At 42.4% G+C, this 21,969-nt stretch overlaps 1 protein-coding gene across 3 annotated transcripts; it reads right to left on the reverse strand.

Moving 5' to 3' along the window:
* Nucleotides 1-12,590: 12,590 nt before the first annotated feature.
* Nucleotides 12,591-14,612, reverse strand: LOC127317953 (uncharacterized). Of its 3 annotated transcripts, XM_071823434.1 has the most exons (6): nt 14,096-14,612; nt 13,937-14,019; nt 13,333-13,416; nt 13,027-13,089; nt 12,906-12,943; nt 12,591-12,832 (listed from the first exon to the last, which is right to left on the reverse strand). In XM_071823434.1, the coding sequence occupies exons 1-5, from the start codon at nt 14,483-14,485 to the stop codon at nt 12,931-12,933; spliced, it is 633 nt and encodes a 210-aa protein (XP_071679535.1). In that variant the 5' UTR covers nt 14,486-14,612; the 3' UTR covers nt 12,591-12,832; nt 12,906-12,930. The 3 variants fall into 3 exon arrangements, with proteins under 3 accessions (XP_071679535.1, XP_071679533.1, XP_071679534.1); XM_071823432.1 differs by having other exon boundaries at nt 12,591-12,915; XM_071823433.1 differs by having other exon boundaries at nt 12,591-12,943.
* Between the last annotated feature and the right edge of the window lie 7,357 nt (nt 14,613-21,969).

Here is a 21,969-nt window from a genome sequence, read left to right on the forward strand (position 1 = left end):
TTTAAGTTACAAGCCAGGGTATGTATTATAGCCGAGGGGGCCGTACCCAACAACTGAAGCACGTTCAAGTGTATTATTGGATACTTGCAAGGCTTTTCTTTCAGATATGATGTACACTACACTAGCTTTGAGTAGCTCAAGGGAGGGACAAGGAATTGGATAGAGCAATGCATCGTATGGCAAATCAATGGTTATAGTCCTGCTTGTCTTGAGCCGTAGCGAATTAGCGATCCGTTCCGATCCGGTTAAGCAGGGAAACTCTGCACATATGTGTTTGTAGGACTAGTACCACTAGTAGTTCGCATGCTTTTGTGGCTTCAATATATGTTTCTGGTGGCTGAGTGTCGTCTAACTGGTGCAGACATGTGAAAGTGAAATTGTGCAGCACCTCATAATCAGAAATGATGACAATCAAGCTGCTGTTTGTGCTGTTATTTGACTCCGTAACCGGAGACAATATGTACCAGTTAGGATCTTTCGCTTTCACTCAAATTCTACCTCAGCCCTCTCATGATTTATAAGGGCATTACCGAGAAAATTGCCAAATACGTATAAGGCATTGCAAATAGAGAGGATGTGGTGTGAAAAAAACAGAAACCTCCTTCATCGTAGTCTGAACTTTCTTTGTAAGCCTAAAATAAAGGATGGGAGTGATAACTTGGATGTCCAGAATGGATGCATGCTCCTCAAACACATTCATAAATTCTTAGATCCATTACCTCCAAAAAAAAATTTCTTAGATCCAGAAGAGAATTAGTGGGTTCATTTGGTTAGGGTAGCCTATCAAGCTTGTCCACTGCTAATTACAGTGTTTGTTCCTTTTGGTGGAGAGACTGCCTTAACCTGAATCCCGAAGACAGGGATATGGCTAGTTGCAAGTCTCAAATGGGCAGCCTACCATGATGTGGGAGCACAAGTAGTCTGGTCATCAACTGAAACTCCGATTCCCTCACATGCACTAGCTTGTATCCATCTCTATTAGCAAGGCTAAGTCAGGATCAGCTTCATGATCTCTTCCATCTCCTACTTTATGAAGAAGCATGCTCTGAATTTTAGCACTGCAGAAGATTTTGGGAGACATTCAGCTCGGCAATTGTCAGGACATTTGGACGTAGCCTTGGGAATCTGCTACCTTCTCGGCCTCAAGAAATATTTATTGCCTTGAATTGGCTATGGAATTCATGCTGCCGGAAAAACACCTCTCTATAGTAGGCTCAACAGTCAACATCGGAGAGATGCTTCAGAGGAAAAACTTCACTCGTCCCAGGTGCGGCCTACTATTTCCAGCCACAACCCAAGTTCAAGCATATACACCCCAGATTCTTCTAAGAAAAAACGCCCCAGATTTCCTATCCTTCTTCATAAACAATCTTTACAGAGGTCTTTATGTTGGTTGCATGTGCCACCCAGGCTATCAAAACTGGTTGCCTTTTCAACGGAGAGCCGAATAACTTCGAGGGAGAATTTTGCCATGGTAATCGGAAAATATAAATTTCTTGTGTTACAGTAAAATAACAATGTGACGAGTCTGATTACTAATTTTCGAAAAGGTATTGCTTTGCCTCGTCGCTTTCATGTCAAATGACCTGATTTGGGACAACAATGTGAGCGGTTTCGTTTCATACATAATGAAATTATCGGCCATACAACGAATTGTATTTTTCCACGTTATTCTTTCTTATCATTTTATCAAGCTTCTCTGAACCGGTTAACCTTGCTTTAATTTATCTGACCCCCACTCCCAACCCTGAAAATTTCTGCATCTCCATATCCATCGCGCTACCCTGCTCCATCGCTGCGAATTAGGATGTTAGGGTGACCAAATCTAAGAAGATGCAAGAGAAGAGCATGGGTGGACCTAGAGGGTGGGCCGGTTGGGCCATGGCCCACCCTGAATTTTCAAAAAAAATGACTACCATATCATCATTTGTTCAACCTTTGATCAAATAGCCCATAGAATAACTTTTTTGCATCCCATTGGAGACAATCTATGCACGTTTTCTCTCGTTTGAGGTCCATCCTACACTCCTACTCACGACGGGAATACGACCGGGCACACACAACGCCGCGTCGGCGGCTGTAGGGTGACGTATGCGAGGCTGCATCGCATGATCATGCGCTTGGAAACATACCACACTAGCGCAACGCAAGAAGGCACCCATTTCAGGCTAGGTGCCACCAGCAAAGCAACCCATCTACTGTGAGAAAAGCGCCGTGATCGCTGACCCACATTGGACACCTATTTTCTGCAAGAGCAGAATCTCTGATTGGTTAAGTTGCTTGTGTATTTGCTTTTCATGATTTATCACGTAACTTATTGTTGACCTGCTAAAAAAATCTCTTGAAATTGTATGCACATCCTGAACCCATGCTAATGATTATTTTTCCAAGACAACTTTAAATGAGATTGAGATTTATCCTCTTCTTGGTGGTTTTGTACCTATGAATTTTACAAGAATTTTGTAAGCTAATAATATGTAAATTATTTCATGTGTAGCATGTTAAATATAAAATATGAATTATTAGTTTGGTCTTTATACCATAGGACTCACGTTATAGTTTCACCTTGTACCCCAAAATCTTAGGACTGGCCCTAGAGACACCAGGAATCGCCCCCAACTCGGATGGTGGATTGGGCGCACAACAGCAACCCGAGCAACTCGAGCACAAGGCGTTTCTCGTTTTGGTTTATTGTTGTAATTGTAGAATTGACCACGGAGATGAATGGTGATATCATGTTTCTTTTCCGGAATCAATTTTACTCGTTCATGTTTTTACCTACTTGTATGTGTACGACGTGTGATAGATTCTCATGTTTAATTTCATGCAAAAAAGTTTATTTGGAAAACTGGCAGGAGCAGTTGCATACACTACACCATATGATCACCAAACACATTTAAAACAAGCATACCTTAGGTAATTTTATATTCCTGGATTATTATTATTATAGTATATACAGTTCCAATACCACGTGCAGAGCATGCACATGTTTTTTTTTTTTTTTTTTTTTTTTTTTTTTTTGCGAATAGGACACTGGCATTAAAAGAAACACCGAACAGTACAAAACAGCTCAAGAAAAACGAAAATTACAACGAGATCCTTGAGAAGCCCTTCATCTTCAACCTCCAGACCGTGTCGACGGCGCGCCGCCGCTGCCGCTCCTCCCTGAGCTAGCTTGACGTTGTTGATTGCGGACGGGAAGTCGCCGAACGGGTCGAAAAGACCACATCCGTCCCGGAGACGAAGAAGTAGGATGAACTGCCGATGAAGCTCCTTGACGATCCGAAGATCCCCACAGCCAGACGAAATCCTCGAAGACCACACCATACCCACAAGCTTCTCGACGTAGCCGTCGAGATGGGGTTGAAGCCGGGGAAATATTATTGCACGAGGCGCCGCCACCACCACCTGAGCGCCGCCCCTACAAACAGAAGCCCTAAAGACGGGAAACGAAGCTCCCAAAACTGGGAAACGGAGCCCTCCCGCCGACGAGGGCCGCGATCTGCCCCACCTCCATGGCCCGAGGGCCACAGAGGCGGCCAGATCGGAGGCGGCCGCCGACGGGAGGCAAAAAACCCTAATCGCCTGAGCCCTGAGGTCACGCGCGAAGAGGTATCTTGTGCTGTTCAGAGCATGCACATGTTGCGAACATACATAGAAATCTAACTTGCAAGACAATTTTTCCAATGGTTAGAAATTTCTGTAAGTATAGGTACCTGATAATAAACTAGAATGATGACTATGATATTTATTTCATTAATTGTACAATTTATAGATCTCTATCATGGTGTGTGTATATCAATATCTACACCAACACACATACATATATAAATACACGATATAATTTTAGCAATAGGTGAAAAATGTGTTAAAGGAAAATTTATTGCAACATAAATTTAAATTAGCATAAGAAAATTCTGCATTATATACATTAAAATTGTACAAACAACAAAGATCCAGTGTCCAAAAATAGTGTTATGTATTTAATTAAGAAATCTAATATTGTACTCAATAAGATTATAGTATGATAACAATAAGTTCAGTAGAAGGATAAAATTATGTATAAAATATATTGCAAATTTATTTATTTAACTATATATACTGTTATTAGACATCATCGACTTTTTGCATTAATCATTTGGTAAATTTTGAATTGCACATGGGTCCACAAGACACAAGCTTGTTGCATTTGTGAGAGTCAATTTAAATTTTTATGATGTCGTCCAAGTGTTAGCAAACGGGCATTCTAGTGGCACTTCTACGGTGGACGTTACTTGAGTGACGATGGAACATCTTTTGGAATTGATTGTAGAGCAGCGATGTTACTTTTGAGTTTTGAATTTTGATAAATAATAGAGTTGGTGTATGGAATCTACATATTGCTAGGTTGATGCACATCATGCATATCATCGACGTCGCTTGTGCACTTGCTCTTTTTTTTGGTAGTCATCCTTGTGTTGTCTACAATTTTTGAGAGCCACTTTGATTCACGCGCTCTATGTTGGGTATTGATTGCATATGCTTAATTCGGTAGTATTCCAATGGTTCCTTATTGCTAACATATGGTGGGAAGAGTAGCAACAACGGCCAACGGGTTTCTAGAACCTTGATTATCACAGGTGATGCTATGGTTATAATGAACTAGATTTAGATGTGGGCCTTGGCGCACGATCCCGGGAAATTCGTGTTGATATTTATTATGTATAGCAATAATAAAAATTAACTGCCAATATGTGAGAAATAGTGTACTAACTTATTTTTGTTGCAAGGACCAAATATCTGCGAAAAATAGTATGATCGTGCTATTTTTTTTTTTTGAAGCATATACAGTAGGGAAGACCCCTACTGCTTCATTTTTCATTATATATCAGAAACCAGACATTTACAAAAGAGGATAGGAGCTCCTCAAGAAATAAAGAAGAAAAAAATGAAGAAGCAACAAACAAATGAAAAGCAAATCTTTTACAAACTGTCAACCCATTGTTGCATACCCTCCTTCAAACTCGGCTTTGCTCTATGCATAACAAGAGCAAAATATTCTTTGAACATAGCAAAACAAGTCTGTTGGCTTCTGTCTTCATTGTCAAAAATAATTCTGTTTCTATGATTCCATATACTCCAAGCCCCTATGATGAGAATTTCCTTGAAACATATACCACCATGTCTTTGCTTCCCATCTTTGAGCATATCAACAAGGGGAAGGTTAGTATTCCATTCATATCCAAGCCTCCACCAGAAGCTCTGACTAAAGTCACACGCAAAGAAGAGATGTAGAAGAGATTCATTTGGCTCATCATCACATATCACACAGCAACTGTCTTCGACATAAAAGTGCTTTCTAGTCATAAGATCTTTGGTGTTTAGTCTGTCCAGAAGTAACAGCCAAAAGAAGAATTTCTGTTTGGATAAGCAACATGATTTCCAGATCCACTTGAAAGGACTAGATGCCTGAGGAAACTGTGATATACTTTCATAAACCTTTTTGGTGCTGTACTTTCCTCCTCCTCCCCATGAAAGATTCCAGATATCATTGCCAAGATTCATATTTATTGGTTCCATTGCAGAAATTAATTCATGACCTTGATTATGAGCAATAGTAGATAAGGGCAAGTGGAACATATCGAAGAAATCTGATTCAATGTAACCCTTTGCATGACTAATAGATAAATCTGTATTTTTGGCAAAAGAGTGTAGCTGTGGGTATTTCAGTTTCGGACATTCATCTAGCCACTTGTCCTGCCATAAGAGAGTAGAGTTTCCAGACTTAACTTGTGGTGCAGCAACTGATTTGAACAAATCAATTAATTCTGTGCAATCCCTCCACCAGAAAGAACCCTTAGTACCTTTTTCTTGTGGTATTTTCCCATCACTGTAATGTGCTTCCCATAGCAAATTGACCCAGGGGATATCTTTTTTGTTGAAAAATTTAAACAGAAATTTTATGAGTAGGGCTTGATTCTGTTTTCTTAGATTCAACATTCCAAGTCCTCCATTTTTCTTTGGCCTACAAACAAGATCCCATTTTGCCAAACATTTCCCTCTCTTGTGAATGTCTTTATCATTCCATAGAAATGTTCTACAGGATTTTTCCACATGATCAATGATAGTATAGTGTAGCTTGATAGTACACATTGCAAAAATGGGCATAGAAGATATAACAGACTTGATAACCTCCAATCTGCTAGCATATGACAGCAATCTTGCAATACCTGCAAGTCTTTTATCCACTCTTTCGGTTATATATACCATGTTCTCAATCTTAGGTTTTGTAGTTCCCATAGGGAGTCCTAGGTATGTGAATGGCAAGCTTTCTGTCCTGCAACCCAAAATGTCTGCCAATTCTTTACACCTTGCAGCAGTGATATTTATAGGAACAAGAGAGCTTTTATGGTAATTGACTCTAAGTCCAGTTGAGACTGTGAAATTATCCAGAATTTCCTTTATCTTATTTAGCTGAATTGCATCAGCTGGGAGAATGAGCAGTGTATCATCAGCATACTGTAAAATAGGAAAATCTTGTCCATATGAATTATTAACTGGTAACTGAATCTCATCACTATTCCAGGCATTATTGACAACAATCTGTAATAACTCAGCAGCTAGGACAAACAAAATAGGTGACAGGGGATCCCCTTGTCTAACTCCTCTCATGCATTTTATTGATTTACCTGGAACCCCATTTAAAATAATAGAGGTAGTTGCTGAGCCAAGAATACTTTCTATCCAAGATATGAATTTGTCCCCAAATCTTAGATATCTGAGCATATATATGATAGCATTATATTCTACTTTATCAAATGCCTTTTCAAAATCCACTTTGAAGATAACAATTTCTTTCTTTGATTTGTGGCAGATATCCAGATATTCATATGCCCAGGCAAGACAGTCCTGAATGTTTCTGCTCTTAATAAATCCATACTGATTTCTGTGTATGAGAGGAATAATTACTTTCTGCAACCTATTTGCAAGGAGTTTTGTGAGTACTTTTAGAGCCATACTGACTAAAGAAATTGGCCTGAAATCAGAAACAGTCTCAGGACAATCAATTTTGGGAATGAGAGTTATATATGCAGTATTTATGCTTTGAATATCCAAACTCCCATTGTGAAAAGCCTCACACAGTTTATAGAAATCATCCTTAATAGTATCCCAGCATTTTTTCATAAACAAGCCATTAAACCCATCAGGCCCAGGTGATTTGTCACTTGGCATGTGCTGTATTATTTCATCAATTTCTTCATGAGTGAAAGGTCTCTCCAACTCAGTAAGATCAATATTGTGATTACTAGTGCCAATATCAAATTGCATATTAGTCTGAGCCGAAGAGCCAAGCCTTTCTTTATAAGATTCCCATAACAGAGCAGCTTTATGTACATGTTCAGTAATAATTCTTCCATCTTCAGTTGTAATACTAGCAATATAATTATGCCTATAATTCCTTGTTGCTATAGCATGAAAGAACTTTGTATTTTCATCACCTAGCTTTGCCCATTTGATATTTGCTCTCTTTTTCCAATATTTTCTTTTAGCTTCCAAGAGATTAAGTGTATGCTTCTTGAGGGCCTCCCTGAAATTTCTTTCTATGACAGAAAGGGCTCTTTGATCTTCTAGCCCATCAAACACTGCAACCACATAACAACAATTTTCAATAAGTTTATTTAGCTGAGATAAGCTCTTACTCCACTTCTTTAAACCATGCCTCAAATTCTTGAATTTTGCAGTAATATCTTGAGCAGAATTTTTATATACTCCTTTATTATGCCAGTTTGACACCACAGTATTATTAAAGTCCTCAAAATCTGTCCAAAATTCCTCAAATCTGAAGATTCTGGCTACTGGAATATTTGACCCAATCTTAATCTGGATAGGAATGTGATCAGAGGATAGCTTAGCTAAGGGAATAGCCATAGTATCAGGATACTTTGATGTCCATTCTGCTGATGTAAAAATCCAATCAATTCTCTCAAGTAGTGGATTGTCTTGCATATTACTCCAGGAAAAAGACCTCCCTTTTAAAGGTATTTCTTCTAAGTCCAAATGCTGAATGATACTATTAAAAAGAAGCATATGGTTATGATCCCCTCCTGGTCTATTTCTGTTACTGGGGCTTCTCATTAAATTAAAATCACCAGTAAACATCCACATATTATGCTCATCAGGGTCTAGAGAAAGCAACCAGTTAGTAAATAAGACTCTACCTTCAGTACTGGTAGGCCCATATACATTGGTTATTGTCCATTCTTCATTGTTCATGTTGCATTTGAATTTGACTGTGATTTCAAATTGGTGCTGATGAACCACAGTACCAGAAAAGAGAGAACCAGTCCAAATAATAATAAGCCCTCCTGAACTTCCAATTGAGGGTACAAAAGCAAATTGATTGAATTTTCTCGGACAAAATTTCCTCAGATATGCATGATCAAAGTGCTCTTTTTTTGTTTCCTGGAGACATATGATATTACAGCTGCTTTCATCAATTTTTTTATTTAAATCATCCCATCTTACTTGACTATTAATCCCTCTCAGATTCCAATTCAAAATGCACCAATTTCTATTCATTAAAACAATAGTGAGCATTATGAGAAGCCTTGTATGAATACAATACACAGGCTTTGATTTTAACAGACTGAATGTAGCGTCTGAAACAAATAGTGGGATCAACTCCTTTAAATTTTCCAAACTTTATCTGGCAGTGTGCATTTGTCATTTGAGCAGTGATAGGAATCATCAGGATAAACACAAGAATAGAACAGCAGCACCAAAACACATAACAAATCAAAACATCACTAGAAGGGGAAATAGTTCTGCTGAATAACATCACTGAAATTGTACTGCTGAAATGAAAAACAACTCGATAGAAACTAGGGATAACTAGACAGTTGGGGGGTGGTCTGTCTACAACCAACAGATCCTCCAAATCAGACACTATCATTAGAACTGTCATACATGAGAGCTTCATCAGAAACCATCTGAGATGGCATCTGGCAAAGACCTGTACCAATAGCTTGCACAGTCTTAAGTGGTAGATGAGGAGGTGGGGGAGCATCATGATCCATTGCAACTGCTTCAAACTTCGGTGCCAGATCCAGGGGAATCAGGGTCTCATCTTCTAGCTCTTCAGCTTGTGCTTCATCATGCTCTGACAGAGGAATGAAACCTGCAGCAGCAGCACTAGCAACATCTCTGTATCCTCCATTCAGTTTGGCAATTCTTTCACTTCTGCGCACAAGGCTGACCTCTGTGATAGTTTTCTTCTTCCTCTTACTCTTGGGAAAATCAGCAGGCTTGGTGATCTCCAAAACCTCATCATCATCAGACAACTCCACAACTTCCCTTGGATGAGAGGACTGATTGGCTGCAGGGGCAACAGTATTAACTAGAAGGAAGCATTTTTTTACCATGACATTGTTTTCCTCAACATCTACTATCTTGCATGAAGCATTGATAATATTAGTGTCACCAAGTTTAGGCAGTAGCTCATTAGCATTGACCACAAGGTTGGCAATCAGACCTTTCAGTGCTGCAATGTTGTCAGTTATCAGATTTTGGACATCCACTGGTTCAGGCTGATTGAGATCAGGAAGATCTGCAGCAACATTTTCCTGGTGCACAATCTCATCATTGTCCTGCATCTCATGCATCATCTCCTGGTGCACTTGCTGCTGTTGGTTCTGCTGCTGCTGGTTTTGCTGCTGAGCATTGGCAGCATGAGCATGCCCATGTCCTCCCATCCAGATATCATCAAACCCCAAAGGCATAGGATGAGGATTGATATCACCTGGAGGGATTGGATCTTCATCACCTCCAAGAGCACCAAGCATAGTACTAGATATAATGTAGGTAGGGCAAGTCCATGAATCACCATGACCATGATCAGAGCTATTCTGCATCACAACAATACTGAGAGGCAGGGTATCTATGTTGTAGGGTCTAATCTTAACCAAGATTCTAGCTTTGTTTGACACATCCTTGTTCCAGACAACAAATCTACCATATGGCACCATGGTTTTGATAATAGTTTCTAACTCCCAGCACTCTTGAGGGTAATTAAGCAGCATCAGCCAACATTCATGATCGTGCTATTTAGCACACAATGCTGGGAACCAAGGGATTCTAATGAAAAAGGTCATTCAGAAAATCACTATTGAACAATAAGAGAAAAAAGACCAAAAAACCCAAAAACCCAAAAAAAGGATCATTAGGTGCAGATATTATTTGGGACGCGCCTCAGCCTGTAGGCCCAACTTTCGCACTGATAAACGTTTTATATAATGACATAGTAAATATTTGGTACATGGCTAATTTATCTCCTAGTTGAGGGAAGTAGTTAAAATGTAACATGTATCCAACCTCCATTCATTGAATAGTTGAGAGGTTTCATCATGAACCGTTGGATGATTAACAAATGGTGTGGAATGTTGGTGGGATCTAAAACCAGTAACTTAACCCTATTTTCGAAGATTCCCCCCTTGGCTCAATAATCAGTTGAATTCCTTTGTGTTATATCATCGGGGGACTTGACGCTGCACCCACGCGATGGAGGCTAGGCTACCACGGCGTTGTCCCACGGGACAGAGAATCGAAGGACATGGATGTGCCCCATGCAATGGAGACTCGGCGGCCACAGTGTTGTCCCCTTCGACAGCCAAACGACAACTTGGCATGCTAGTAGGATGATCCACCGTCCCTAGGATGGTGACTAAGGCGCTTCCGCCACACTATGGCGACTGAAGGGCCAAGGCTTTGCCCCCACAGGATGCATTTATACAGAAATTGCAATTAGCCGTTGTACATAATTTTGTCTCTTGTAATCTATCCTTCTATTTTTTATTAAGTTTACTCAGCAGTGTGAACCTGTTAAGAAAATTTGATGCTCAACTGAGGTCTATCCATCTTTTGTAAGTGACAACAAAGGGCATGTTTACTGGAGTATTTTATAGCTTGGTTTGGACGAAATGAGATGATGCGTAGAGCAAAACAGAAACACAAAAGAATAAGATAGATACTCCATGCCATCTTGCAAACACATGATTCAAGCAATCTGGAGTTTTCCATAATTTCTGTTTGACAAAAGAAAAAGCTAACAACTCCCAATATTCAGAGATACTGACAATTGTAATATAGTTCTCCAAAGAACATCAATATTCATCTAAAAAATTGCAACCCATGAACTTCTTGTACTGCACCAAAACAAGCATAATAATAGGCTAAACTGCCGCTCAAAGCAAAGCTATATAGATTGATCAGGGGAGGATGTATTTCCATGGCATTTTTCCCTCCATCATTGCAATCGTGGTTTTGCTAATCCAAGTCACAGTTATGCTGAGGCTCATCTATAAGGAAACAACACAGATGTCTCATAAAGGTATGAAAATTGCGTGAGCACACATGCTGCATTACTCTATGACCGTGAAGCCAAACAAACTGAAACTCACCCAACCAGATTTTTTTTGAACGAGCCTGAACATATTTGGATAGTATAACGTTCTGACAAGAACTCAGCTAACTGTGTCAATTAATTAGCCATGTTTTCATATTTACAAAGAAGTTACAACATGCACAGAAAATCCAGGTGACACAGTGCTTTGTTGAAGTACGTTTGGCTAGATGATTTATATCCCTCCAAGATAGGTTCCCTCGATTACTTCCTTGCATGAGGACCGCTCCTTCCAAGAGTACTTTGACAGAGCTACTCCTGCTGACAGTTTCTAAGAGAATTATACGTGTATCGCCCCATATGCAAACCAATGGGAAAATATCATAAATAGATATAATATAAGAAGAAAGAACTAACGAGGACAAGAAAAGAAAAATAAAAAAGCTCACCTCTGCCAAATGTACACACTGTTGTGTACCATCCTCCAGCAAGCAGGGGAGAAGGAGAGGAGGCCATGGGGCTAACTTGTGGTCAATGTTGGACTGCAGCCTTTGAGATTGGACTCACATGACAATTGTCCATCTTTGAATTAATATAGAGATGTTCCGGTCTAGAACATGAACAAATATCACACAAGGGATCTGAATTTAAAAACAAAGTTATCATCTATAACATGAAGAAAGCCACTTTGGACAAAATATTTACACACCTACTGCAAGTATGGAAAGAAGCAAAAACAAAACTGTAATACTTTACCCAGACAAACAAAAAATCCTGCATTAGAGGATATTTCAAACAGATTTTTCCTACAGGAGCAGGACTATTGTAAGAAAATAAATAGCAGCACAAAGAGTCTCATATGTATATAAGCCAAGCTATACAAACAGATTTGCATTTTTCTTTTCTTAATAGAAACATGCCTGCGAAAGAATGCCAGTAAAAAAACCCACCTATTTTACTAATAGAATAGTTTTTTCTTGCATCAGTAGATAGGATTAAACATACGATTCATGTGCACCAATTCCGAAATCGCATCTCCAAGCAACGTAAAGATTTGCAAAATTTGTATGGAGATAATTTTTTATTCTTTATCTTGAAGGGAGAGGCAAAATATGTTATCCCGAGGAACTATTCACATCCAAAACAAGCCACTCCTATGGATGTGAAAAGGTAACCAGTTGGGAAATAGATCAATTACAACGTGAGGAATGTAGGCTACAGTCCATTCATGCTCAACTTTTTTACTGCCTCAAATGGTGTTTTAGAGCAGAGAAAACATAGGGGACCAATACGACGCAGCCTATCAGGATTTTTATTTCCAAACAAATGAGATCTACAATTTTAAAGAATTCACTTGCCTTTGAAAAAAAAGGTAGCTGGTAATAAGCACAATATGCCTATGGAACAATAACCTTCTGTGTGCATTGAGCCTTCATCCTAGTGTCCATACAGAACCTGAAAAGCATACCATTAATCCAAGTTTTGCTGCTCCGGTTAATTAAGCAACCTGAGCAGAAGTGGCACATACCTCCAAAATCCTATTCATCAAGAATTTAAGAGTAATTCCTACACTTCAAATGTAGGCAAGACATAAGAGGTGGTTCTTAGAAAAATCTCATCATATAAGACCGGAAGGGCCAACAAAATACCATGATTTCCAGAGAGGTCCTTCTAAGCGGGAGAGCAAAATGACAGTTGCTATCGGTACAACCCTGTATAAAGATGGGAAAATGAGTAAGTATCTCCACTCACCCATGTATTGAAATTTTTTTTTGGTGCTTTTGAAGCTGAACTATCTGAGTATCGATAAAAAGAGAGGATTTTAAAGATGCGAATTATAGCCAACATGTACAATTAGAGAAGCATATCATGTTCTATGTCGCTCTAAAAGATAAACAAAATCGCACTGGTAGACAAAATTGCAATACTCGAAATCAGGTTAGAGCTACTGGTACCTGGAGGATTTGAAGAAGAACACATAGCACACCTTGGCGTCCATGTATATCCATACAAAGGCAGGGTCTGCAACCAAGCGGAACCTGGTATGTGTTCAAATTTATGTATATTGCTGACGACTAATACATGTCAGGTGGAACATCACCATTTCAAAAGCTAAAATTGCAGGAGCACGTGCACATACAATTTCTTTCTAGGGTATACCTAAGCTACATAGAATAACTAAACTATTGGCAGCTAGTAAACCAAAATTCCGAACTGCACAGGGAACCGGTTTACGTGACTGCAGTTTTTATATTTGAAGCTATTCTTGTCATGCTTCTTCAACCACTGGGTGTAACTGACTTTATATCCCAGTAAGATTATTGTTTCTCAAATTTATGTATATTTCTGACAACTAATACATGTTAGTGTTTTGGATCGGTGGCACGGTTAATTTCAAAAGATAAAATTGCAGGAGCACACGCACATAGAATTTTCTGAAACTAAAACTGCCAAATGGGAACTTCTATGACACCATACAATGGAGCAATTCTCGCCAATTACAAAATAATGGAGACAATGTAGCAGGGTATGGAGAAAGATAGTGCAGGTATAACTTACTTGGCATAGGCTCTTCCATCAAGGAGAATATCATGATTGTGGTCCATGAATGGCCTAATCTGCCATATCTGGTTCATCTCAATCTGCAAGGATGTAACAGGCTGGATCAAGCAGCCCCGGAAGCGACATATGACACCACTAGTAAAGGGAGGTGCTCACCTCTGGTCCTAGGAGTCTCACTCCGATAAGAGTTCGGCGGCTGCTCGTTTTCCTCCCGTCGAGCACCAAGATGAGGAAGTAGCACTGCAGGGCCATGAAGTGCAAGTGCAGGAAATGTGCTGCTCCCGCTGGCCACCAACCGCTCCTAGCAGCGACAACACAACACGCGGCCGCTGGCTGTGCTACTCTTGAGGCATGCTCATCAACAGCAGCTCTACGACTGCTTGGTGGTGGCGGAGGCAAAACCGCAATGACCAGCAGAGCCAAGCAATGGTTACGACCAAGATGACGGCGTGATGGAGAGCTTGTTGGGTTAATTATCAACAAACTTTGGACGACGCAGTTCCTCCCAAATTTGAAAGAAAGCATCATAGTCTGCACTACTTCCATCTACTAAAAAACCGTTATTGTCTGACATTGGAACGAGGCTAGATAAACTGCTGAAAAATGCAGAATTCTGTACAGAGTATAAGATAACAGTAACATGGTAAAACCTACTAACCCGGTTCATGGCCGGCAGAATATGGGTAAGCTGCAGGAGACTGCCTGTGGACAGAGGTGAGGGCCTAACCTGAGGTAGAAGGAGGCTGCAGGGAGGAACTCACTCTCCTAGGGTTGCAGAGATAGAAGCACCTTATATAGGTCAGGACTGGGCTGGGCCAAATGGGCCACAACAGAGAACAAGAAGACAGCCCAACAGATACACCAACAGTTATCCAACACTCCCCCTCAAGATGGGTGATAAATGTCAATCATCCCCATCTTGGCACAGGCAAGATTACACTCCTTTGAGCCCAGTCCCTTTGTTAAACGGTCTGCCACTTGTTGTCCTGATCTCACATAAGCCAATGAGATAATCCCTGCATCAATCTTTTCTTTAATAAAGAATCTGTCTATCTCCACATGTTTAGTTCGCTCATGCTGGACAGGGTTATTTGCTATGTTTATGGCAGACATATTATCACACCACACTTTCAAGCTTCCTTGCCTTAAAATTTTCAGCTCTCTTAGAAGGTTTCGTACCCACAACATTTCACCCAGGCCCTGTGACATAGCTCTGTACTCAGCTTCGGCTGTTGATTTCGAGACAACAGATTGTTTCTTACTTCTCCATGACACCAAATTTCCTCCAACAAAAACACAATACCCTGAGGTGGATCTTCGATCATCTAAGCAGCTAGCCCAATCTGCATCACAATATCCATCTACATTTAGGTGTCCATTGCTTTTAAACAACACTCCTTTTCCCGGAGTGCCTTCAAGTATCTCAAGATTCTTTGAGCTGCTTCCAAGTGTCCATCCCTCGGATCATGCATATAGCGACTCACTACACTCACTGCAAATGATATATCTGGTCTAGTGTGGCATAAGTATATTACTCTTCCAACAAGTCTTTGATATTTCTCCTTGTTTATGGGTTCTCCAGACTCTGCTGTGATTTTAGTGTTCTGGTCAATAGGTGTTGAAGCCACACAGCACCCCAGCATGCCCATATCATCTAAGAGATCCAAAGTATACTTTCTTTGAGATAGTGATATCCCTTTTGATGATCTTGCAACTTCTATTCCAAGGAAGTATCTAAGTTTTCCCAAATCTTTCACCTCAAAGGCCTGACTCAAGCATCCTTTCAGTTTTGCGATTTCCACAACATCATCTCCCGTGATGATAATATCATCAACATACACAGCAAGGATAGTGATTTTCTGCTCCGAATGTTTGTAAAATAAGGTATGGTCTCCATTGCATTGACCATATCCCATGCCACACACCACTTGTCTGAACCTGTCAAACCAGGCCCGTGGAGATTGTTTGAGACCATATAGAGATTTCTTCAGTCTACATACCTTCCCTTTAGTTTCAGGTCTGACAAATCCTGGTGGCATCTCCATATACACCTCTTCTTGAATGTCACCATGCAGAAATGCATTTTTGACATCAAGTTGATGCAAGGGCCACCCAAAATTTGCTGCACAAGAGATCAATATTCTGACAGTGCTCATTTTTGCCACCGGTGCAAATGTCTCATCATAGTCAATGCCATAAGTCTGACTATATCCTCTTGCCACAAGTCTTGCCTTATATCTCTCCACTTTTCCTTCTGCATTTTGTTTTACATTTTGTTTTACAGAATAGATCCACTTACAGCCTACTGTATTCTTTCCTTTAGGGAGATCTGTCAACTCCCATGTTTTATTTTTCTTCAAGGCCTCTAACTCTTCCATCATAGCATTGCACCATCTCGGGTCCAACCAGCTGCCTTCCAATCCTTAGGAACAGATACAGTTTGCAGTGAAGCAACAAAAGCCCGAAAAGAGGGTGACAATGCCTCGTAAGAAATATAATTTCCTACGTCATAGTCATCATAACTCAGTCGCTTTGGGGGGCCAACTTTCCTTATCCCTTTCCTTATTGCAATCGGCAAGTCTAGGCTATTATTGGACTCAGTCTGAGATTGATTCTCCTCTGCAGAATCTACACTTGTGCTTTCTTGATTTTCTGGTCCAAAGGGTTGCTCCCCCTGCCCCTGGTCTTGTTGCTCCTCCAGTGCATCTACTTGTTCCCTTTGTACTTGTCTTCTAGAGTACACAAGTGGATTCTGCAGCCATCTTTGTGGTGGTACAGGTCTAGGTGGTGTAGGTGTACCAGGAATTGCAGGAATCTCCGCAACAATAGGAATTTGTTGATGTTGTTGTTGGTCACCATCTTGCTGTTGGTCACCATCTTGCTGCTGCTCCCCCTCTTGAGCATCACCAAGATGGTCAAGCCCCTGGAACAAGCCACTAAGATCACTCTCACCGTCATAAAATGGTTCTGACTCCCGAAACGTAACATCCATGCTTACAAATGTCCTCCTCTCAGTGGGACTCCAACACTTGTAACCCTTCTGTCTGGAGGAATAGCCAATAAAGATACATTTGATAGCCCGATTATCTAGCTTGCCAACAGATGGCCTGTGATCCCTTACAAAACATGTACAGCCAAAGAGTTTGGGTGGTACAACAAAGTCATTGTTATTTAGAAGGAGTTGGCAAGAAGACTGCATACCTAGAATCTTTGAAGGCATTCTGTTGATCAAATATGTAGCAGTCATAACTGCCTCACTCCATAAGAATTTGGGAACATTCATGGTAAACATAAGAGATCGAGCCACTTCAAGAATGTGCCTATTCTTCCGCTCAGCAACTCCATTCTGGGGAGGAGTGTCAGGACATGAAGTCTGGTGCAGTATACCTTGCGAAGATAAGAAGGCAGCAAAAGGTTTGTTGATATATTCAGTACCATTATCAGTTCTGATCACTTGCACCTGAGCATTGAATTGGTTTTTCACATAGGCACAAAAACTCTGGAAACAAGTGAACACTTCATCTTTGTGACGCATAAGATAAATCCAAGTCATTCTGGAATAGCAGTCAATAAAAGTCACAAAGTACTTCATGCCACTTACTGACACAACAGGACACGTCCATACATCAGAGTGCACTAACACAAATGGGGATACACTTCTGATCCCTCTACTAACATAAGAGGTTCTCGTATGCTTAGCATATTCGCAGGCATCACAACATAATTTGGTTTTGTCCACTCCATTCATTACATCAGGAAAAACTCGAAACATTTTATCAAACGCCATGTGGCCCATTTGAAAGTATAGAGATGGTAAACCTAGAGGGGGGGGGGGGTGAATAGGTTTCTACAAGTTTTAATTCTTTCTTTGCAATATTAGGCTTTGCGGAATATAAAGATGAGCCTAATGCAAACTAGGTGAAGCAACCTATATGAGGATACAACTAACTCGAGCACGAAGGCTCTCACAGGCAGTTAAATCACAAGTAGGGAGTTCGGTTAGAGATAACCGATAGCACGCGGAGACGAGGATGTATTCCCGTGTTCCCTTGCTTTGCAACAAGGTACGTCACGTTTGGAGGAGTGGAGGTCCCACGAAGGATTCCCCGCGCCACGAAGGCTCACCCTATTCTCCGGAGCCTATCCCACGAAGGAATTGCTCACTCACTTGTGGTAGACTTTGAGGTAGCCTCCAAACCTTCACAATCTTGCCCGGAGCAAATCCACAGCCCGGATGCTTCCGGACTCCTCTTGCCTACCTAGGGATTCCAAGGAACCCTAGGAAGCAAGCTTCTCAATGAATACAAGGGGAATGAGATTTGGCTTGGTAGAACAGTAGATCGGGTCCTCCTCTAATGATTCCCCGGAGGGATTTGAGTTTGGGTGGAGGAGGAGGGAGATCTGAGGCTTTTGGTGTTTCTAGCAATGGAGTGAGAGAGAGAGAGCTCAAGAACAGTTTGTAGTGTAGTGCCTAACTGTCTAGAGGTAGGAGAAGGACTATTTATAGTGTTCTTCGAAATATGGCCGTTGTCACTTGCCACCTCAGCTTCTCCTCGACAAACCCGGTCGGCAAGGCCACGACCGGACAGCCCGGTGGTGAGGCGGTCGGCAGACCGGGCCGATGACCGGACGCCTTTTGCTGGTCCTGGAGCTCCTCCGGTTAGCGGCCGGTTGGCGCTCGGTTCTGACCGGTCGCCGACCGGGCCGTGCGCCGGACTCGCCGTCCGTAGGCCGGTTGACCGGTCGGCAACCGGACTCGCTGCGTTCTGGTGAAGAGCCCGGTTGGCGACCGGCCGACCGGGTCGCGCGCCGGACTTCCCCGGTTGGCGACCGGTGGACCGAGCTGTGCGCCGGACAGGCCGGTTGCTGGCCCGGTTGAACCGGGCTGCAGACCGGATTTCTGCTGTAGACCCCTTTTTGATTGTTGTTGAAGTGGGGGGTCTCCTTTAGCCTTCTTGTCCCTTTGATACACCATTGATGCCTCATTGCCTAATACCTGAGATTAACCTTGAGAACATATTAGGCCAAATACTTTAGCACGGTGTCATCGTTACCAAAATAATGGATAAGGGTGAAATACCCTTACAATCTCCCCCTTTTTGGTATACGATGACAAACCGAGCTAGAGTCACAAATAGATATTATGATAAGCTCTAAACCTTGATTCCATATAAGATATTACGAAAGCTCCCCCATAATGTGTGCACTTGGAGATTTGCGTTTGAATGCAAAGTGCACCATTTTGTGAAACATGAGAAGCTCCCCCAATATCTTTAGGAAACAAGCATGGTGTGGAGATGTGCATATCAAGATATATAAGCATAGCATAATCATCCTAACATAGAGTAGCACACATAATAGTCGTCCATACATATCCATACACGATTTATTGGAAATAGCAAATGGTTCTTGGAAAACTCAAAGTAAACAAGCACAAGCCATATAAAATCCAAATAAAGCAACTCCCATGGCTTGTGGCAATCCCCGTGGTCTAGACTCTACTCTCTTCTCCCCCTTTGGCATCGGAACACCAAAAAGGCGAAGAAAAGAGGAGAGATGCTATCGCACCCATCAGTAGTGACCAAACCCAAGCGAGGAGGAGCTCTCGCGTGCATCATCATCACCGGCATCATCATCACCGGCATCATCATCACCTGCATCATCATCACCTGCATCATCATCAGCATAGTCAGCAGGAGGAGCACGAGCAGGCCTAGGGAGAGCACCATGAGCGTACACGGAGAAGTCGAAGTTCTGGAGCATCTCATCGGTAAGAAGAGGCATCTCCCACTGAGGTGCTATCACAGGCTCCATCTCAGGGCCAGGAGGAGGAACAGGGTGGTTCCTTGAGGCCATGAATTCATTCTGGCGCCTCCGTGTCTCTTGGGTCATAGTAAGGGTCTGATGGGCAACATCATGGCTTTTCTTGCACATTTGGAACATGCATGTGAAGAATCGAGCAGCCCCATGCTGGGAGCGCCGAGTGTGACTGGAGCTAGCATCATGATCATGGTGTGCCTTGGAGCGGCGCTCAGTGGTGGGCATCATGGAGGGAACGTCTGAACGAGTGGCCTCCTGAATGGGGAACCTGAATGGATCCATGATGACTTTCTCACCAATAGCGTTCCGAGGAGCGGGAACAATGTAGTTGATGAGCCGCTGAACATACTGGGCGTAGTTAGGAGTCATGCGATCCATAATTGCTCTCTTCAGCTCACAGTAGATAAGATCACAGCCATCAATCTTCCTCACCCTGTCAGGATGACAATAGTACATCAAGTTGAGGTGATAGTTCCGGACTTCACTGTGGTCTCCAGACTTGCTGATGAGGTTCTCCTAACAGCTTGGCAAGTACCAAATAGGAGTAGTACATCCCGAGAGATAGTGGGAGGTCCAGGCGTAGGGTTCGCAGGATAGCAGAAAGAGATGTCACCCCTAGTACACCTGGACCGTGAATGAATCTTGTACCCTGGATTACTGTCATCACCACAACCCATGGCTGCACGGAACTGAGAGTAGGAGCATGAGTACTTTGTCTTGCCGGTCATCCAGGTGAGGGAGCGGTCTTCATCATCATGGAAGAAGACAGTGCAGTGAAACTGACGGACAAGGAGGGGACAGAAGGTAGGATCATCTTGGGTATCATCAGGCTTGAGGCACACAAGGTCATACAATCCCAGGCCCCTCAAGGTTTGAACCACAAAACAATACTTTGTGGCTTCATGCAAGGCAAGTTCGTCAGGATTGATGGCCTTGGGTGATACAATGTTACCATGCTTCATAAACTCATGAGAATCATAGAAACCCTCCCAGAGGGCTGCTTGTGTGTTGGTCCAGAATGCCTTGTCCGCACGAGTGTAAGTTGGCTTCTCAAAGCGTCTGGATTCAGTGTCCTCCATTCCTGCCACTCAAGACGGTTTGCAGCCCCAACATTGATGGTTGGTACTACCTCATCATCCTCTTGGACAACATTCTTATCCTTGTGCTTGGTAGCAACAGACTTGGTTCTACCCCGAGCTGAGCTGCCAGTGTCAGTGCCTTGATGAGCTTGAGAGGGTGCACGGCTACTAGAACGGCGGGGAGGATCAGCCGTCCTACCTCGCTTGGCAACATTGCCACGTGGTGGCTCACCACTCCAACTTCCTGTGAATGAGAAAATATAGCAAGGATAGCAGTGGGGTAAGTGTACATGTCATCAATAAGAGGGAATCCAAAAAGCATAGCATATACCCAAGTGTAGTGATGAGATTATACGGCCCAGGCAACCGAGCGCACAGGCAGTCAAACCGGGCAGCAGACCGGACGATCCGGTTTGCGACCGGTTGACCGGGCCACACGCCGGGCCGGCCGGTTGAGCGGCCGGTCGACCGGGCTGGTGACCGGGTCTGTCGATTTGTGATGTTGTGCCCAGATTTCTACCACAAATTCATGCAAAAACTCGAAAAACTTGAGTACATGCTATAGCAATAGAGTGGAGAATGTGCTTTGTGTTGAGAGACTCTCTAAAGGCATGAGGACTTGCAAACCCTAAACCTAACCCTAAGATTTCCTCAAATTTGGGCAAGAACTTGCAATGTGTGAGGAGGACTAGAACTTAGGGAGGGAAGGAGAGTACATTACCTGAAGACATTGTCCTCCTTGATCAAGGGAACAAGAAGAACACAAGGTATGGCTTGAAAACCAAGAACTCCAAAAATTCCCAAGCTAGTTGGAGAGGGACCAAATCCTTCGGTGGAGATGTTCCAATGGCCCCGATCTATGGTGTGGTGAAGTTTGGGGAAGTTCTTGTGGTGGGAAGTGCCTAGATCTTGGTGGAGGTGTTGAGGGCGCCGGCCATGAAGGTTGGGGATTGGGGAACAATGGGGAAGATGACCCCAAGGGGTATCTCTTCCCAATATATAGTAGGCTGCGCGACCGGTCAGGTATCCGGTCGGACCGGGCTGGTGACCGGCTGACCCGGCCCAGACCCCGGTTGCCGCCCGGTCCACCGGACCATCCGGTCAGGGACCCGGTCCGACCGGGCCAGGGAC

Source organism: Lolium perenne, chromosome 7 (genome assembly GCF_019359855.2).
Source record: "Lolium perenne isolate Kyuss_39 chromosome 7, Kyuss_2.0, whole genome shotgun sequence".
Classification (NCBI taxonomy): Eukaryota; Viridiplantae; Streptophyta; class Magnoliopsida; order Poales; family Poaceae; genus Lolium; species Lolium perenne.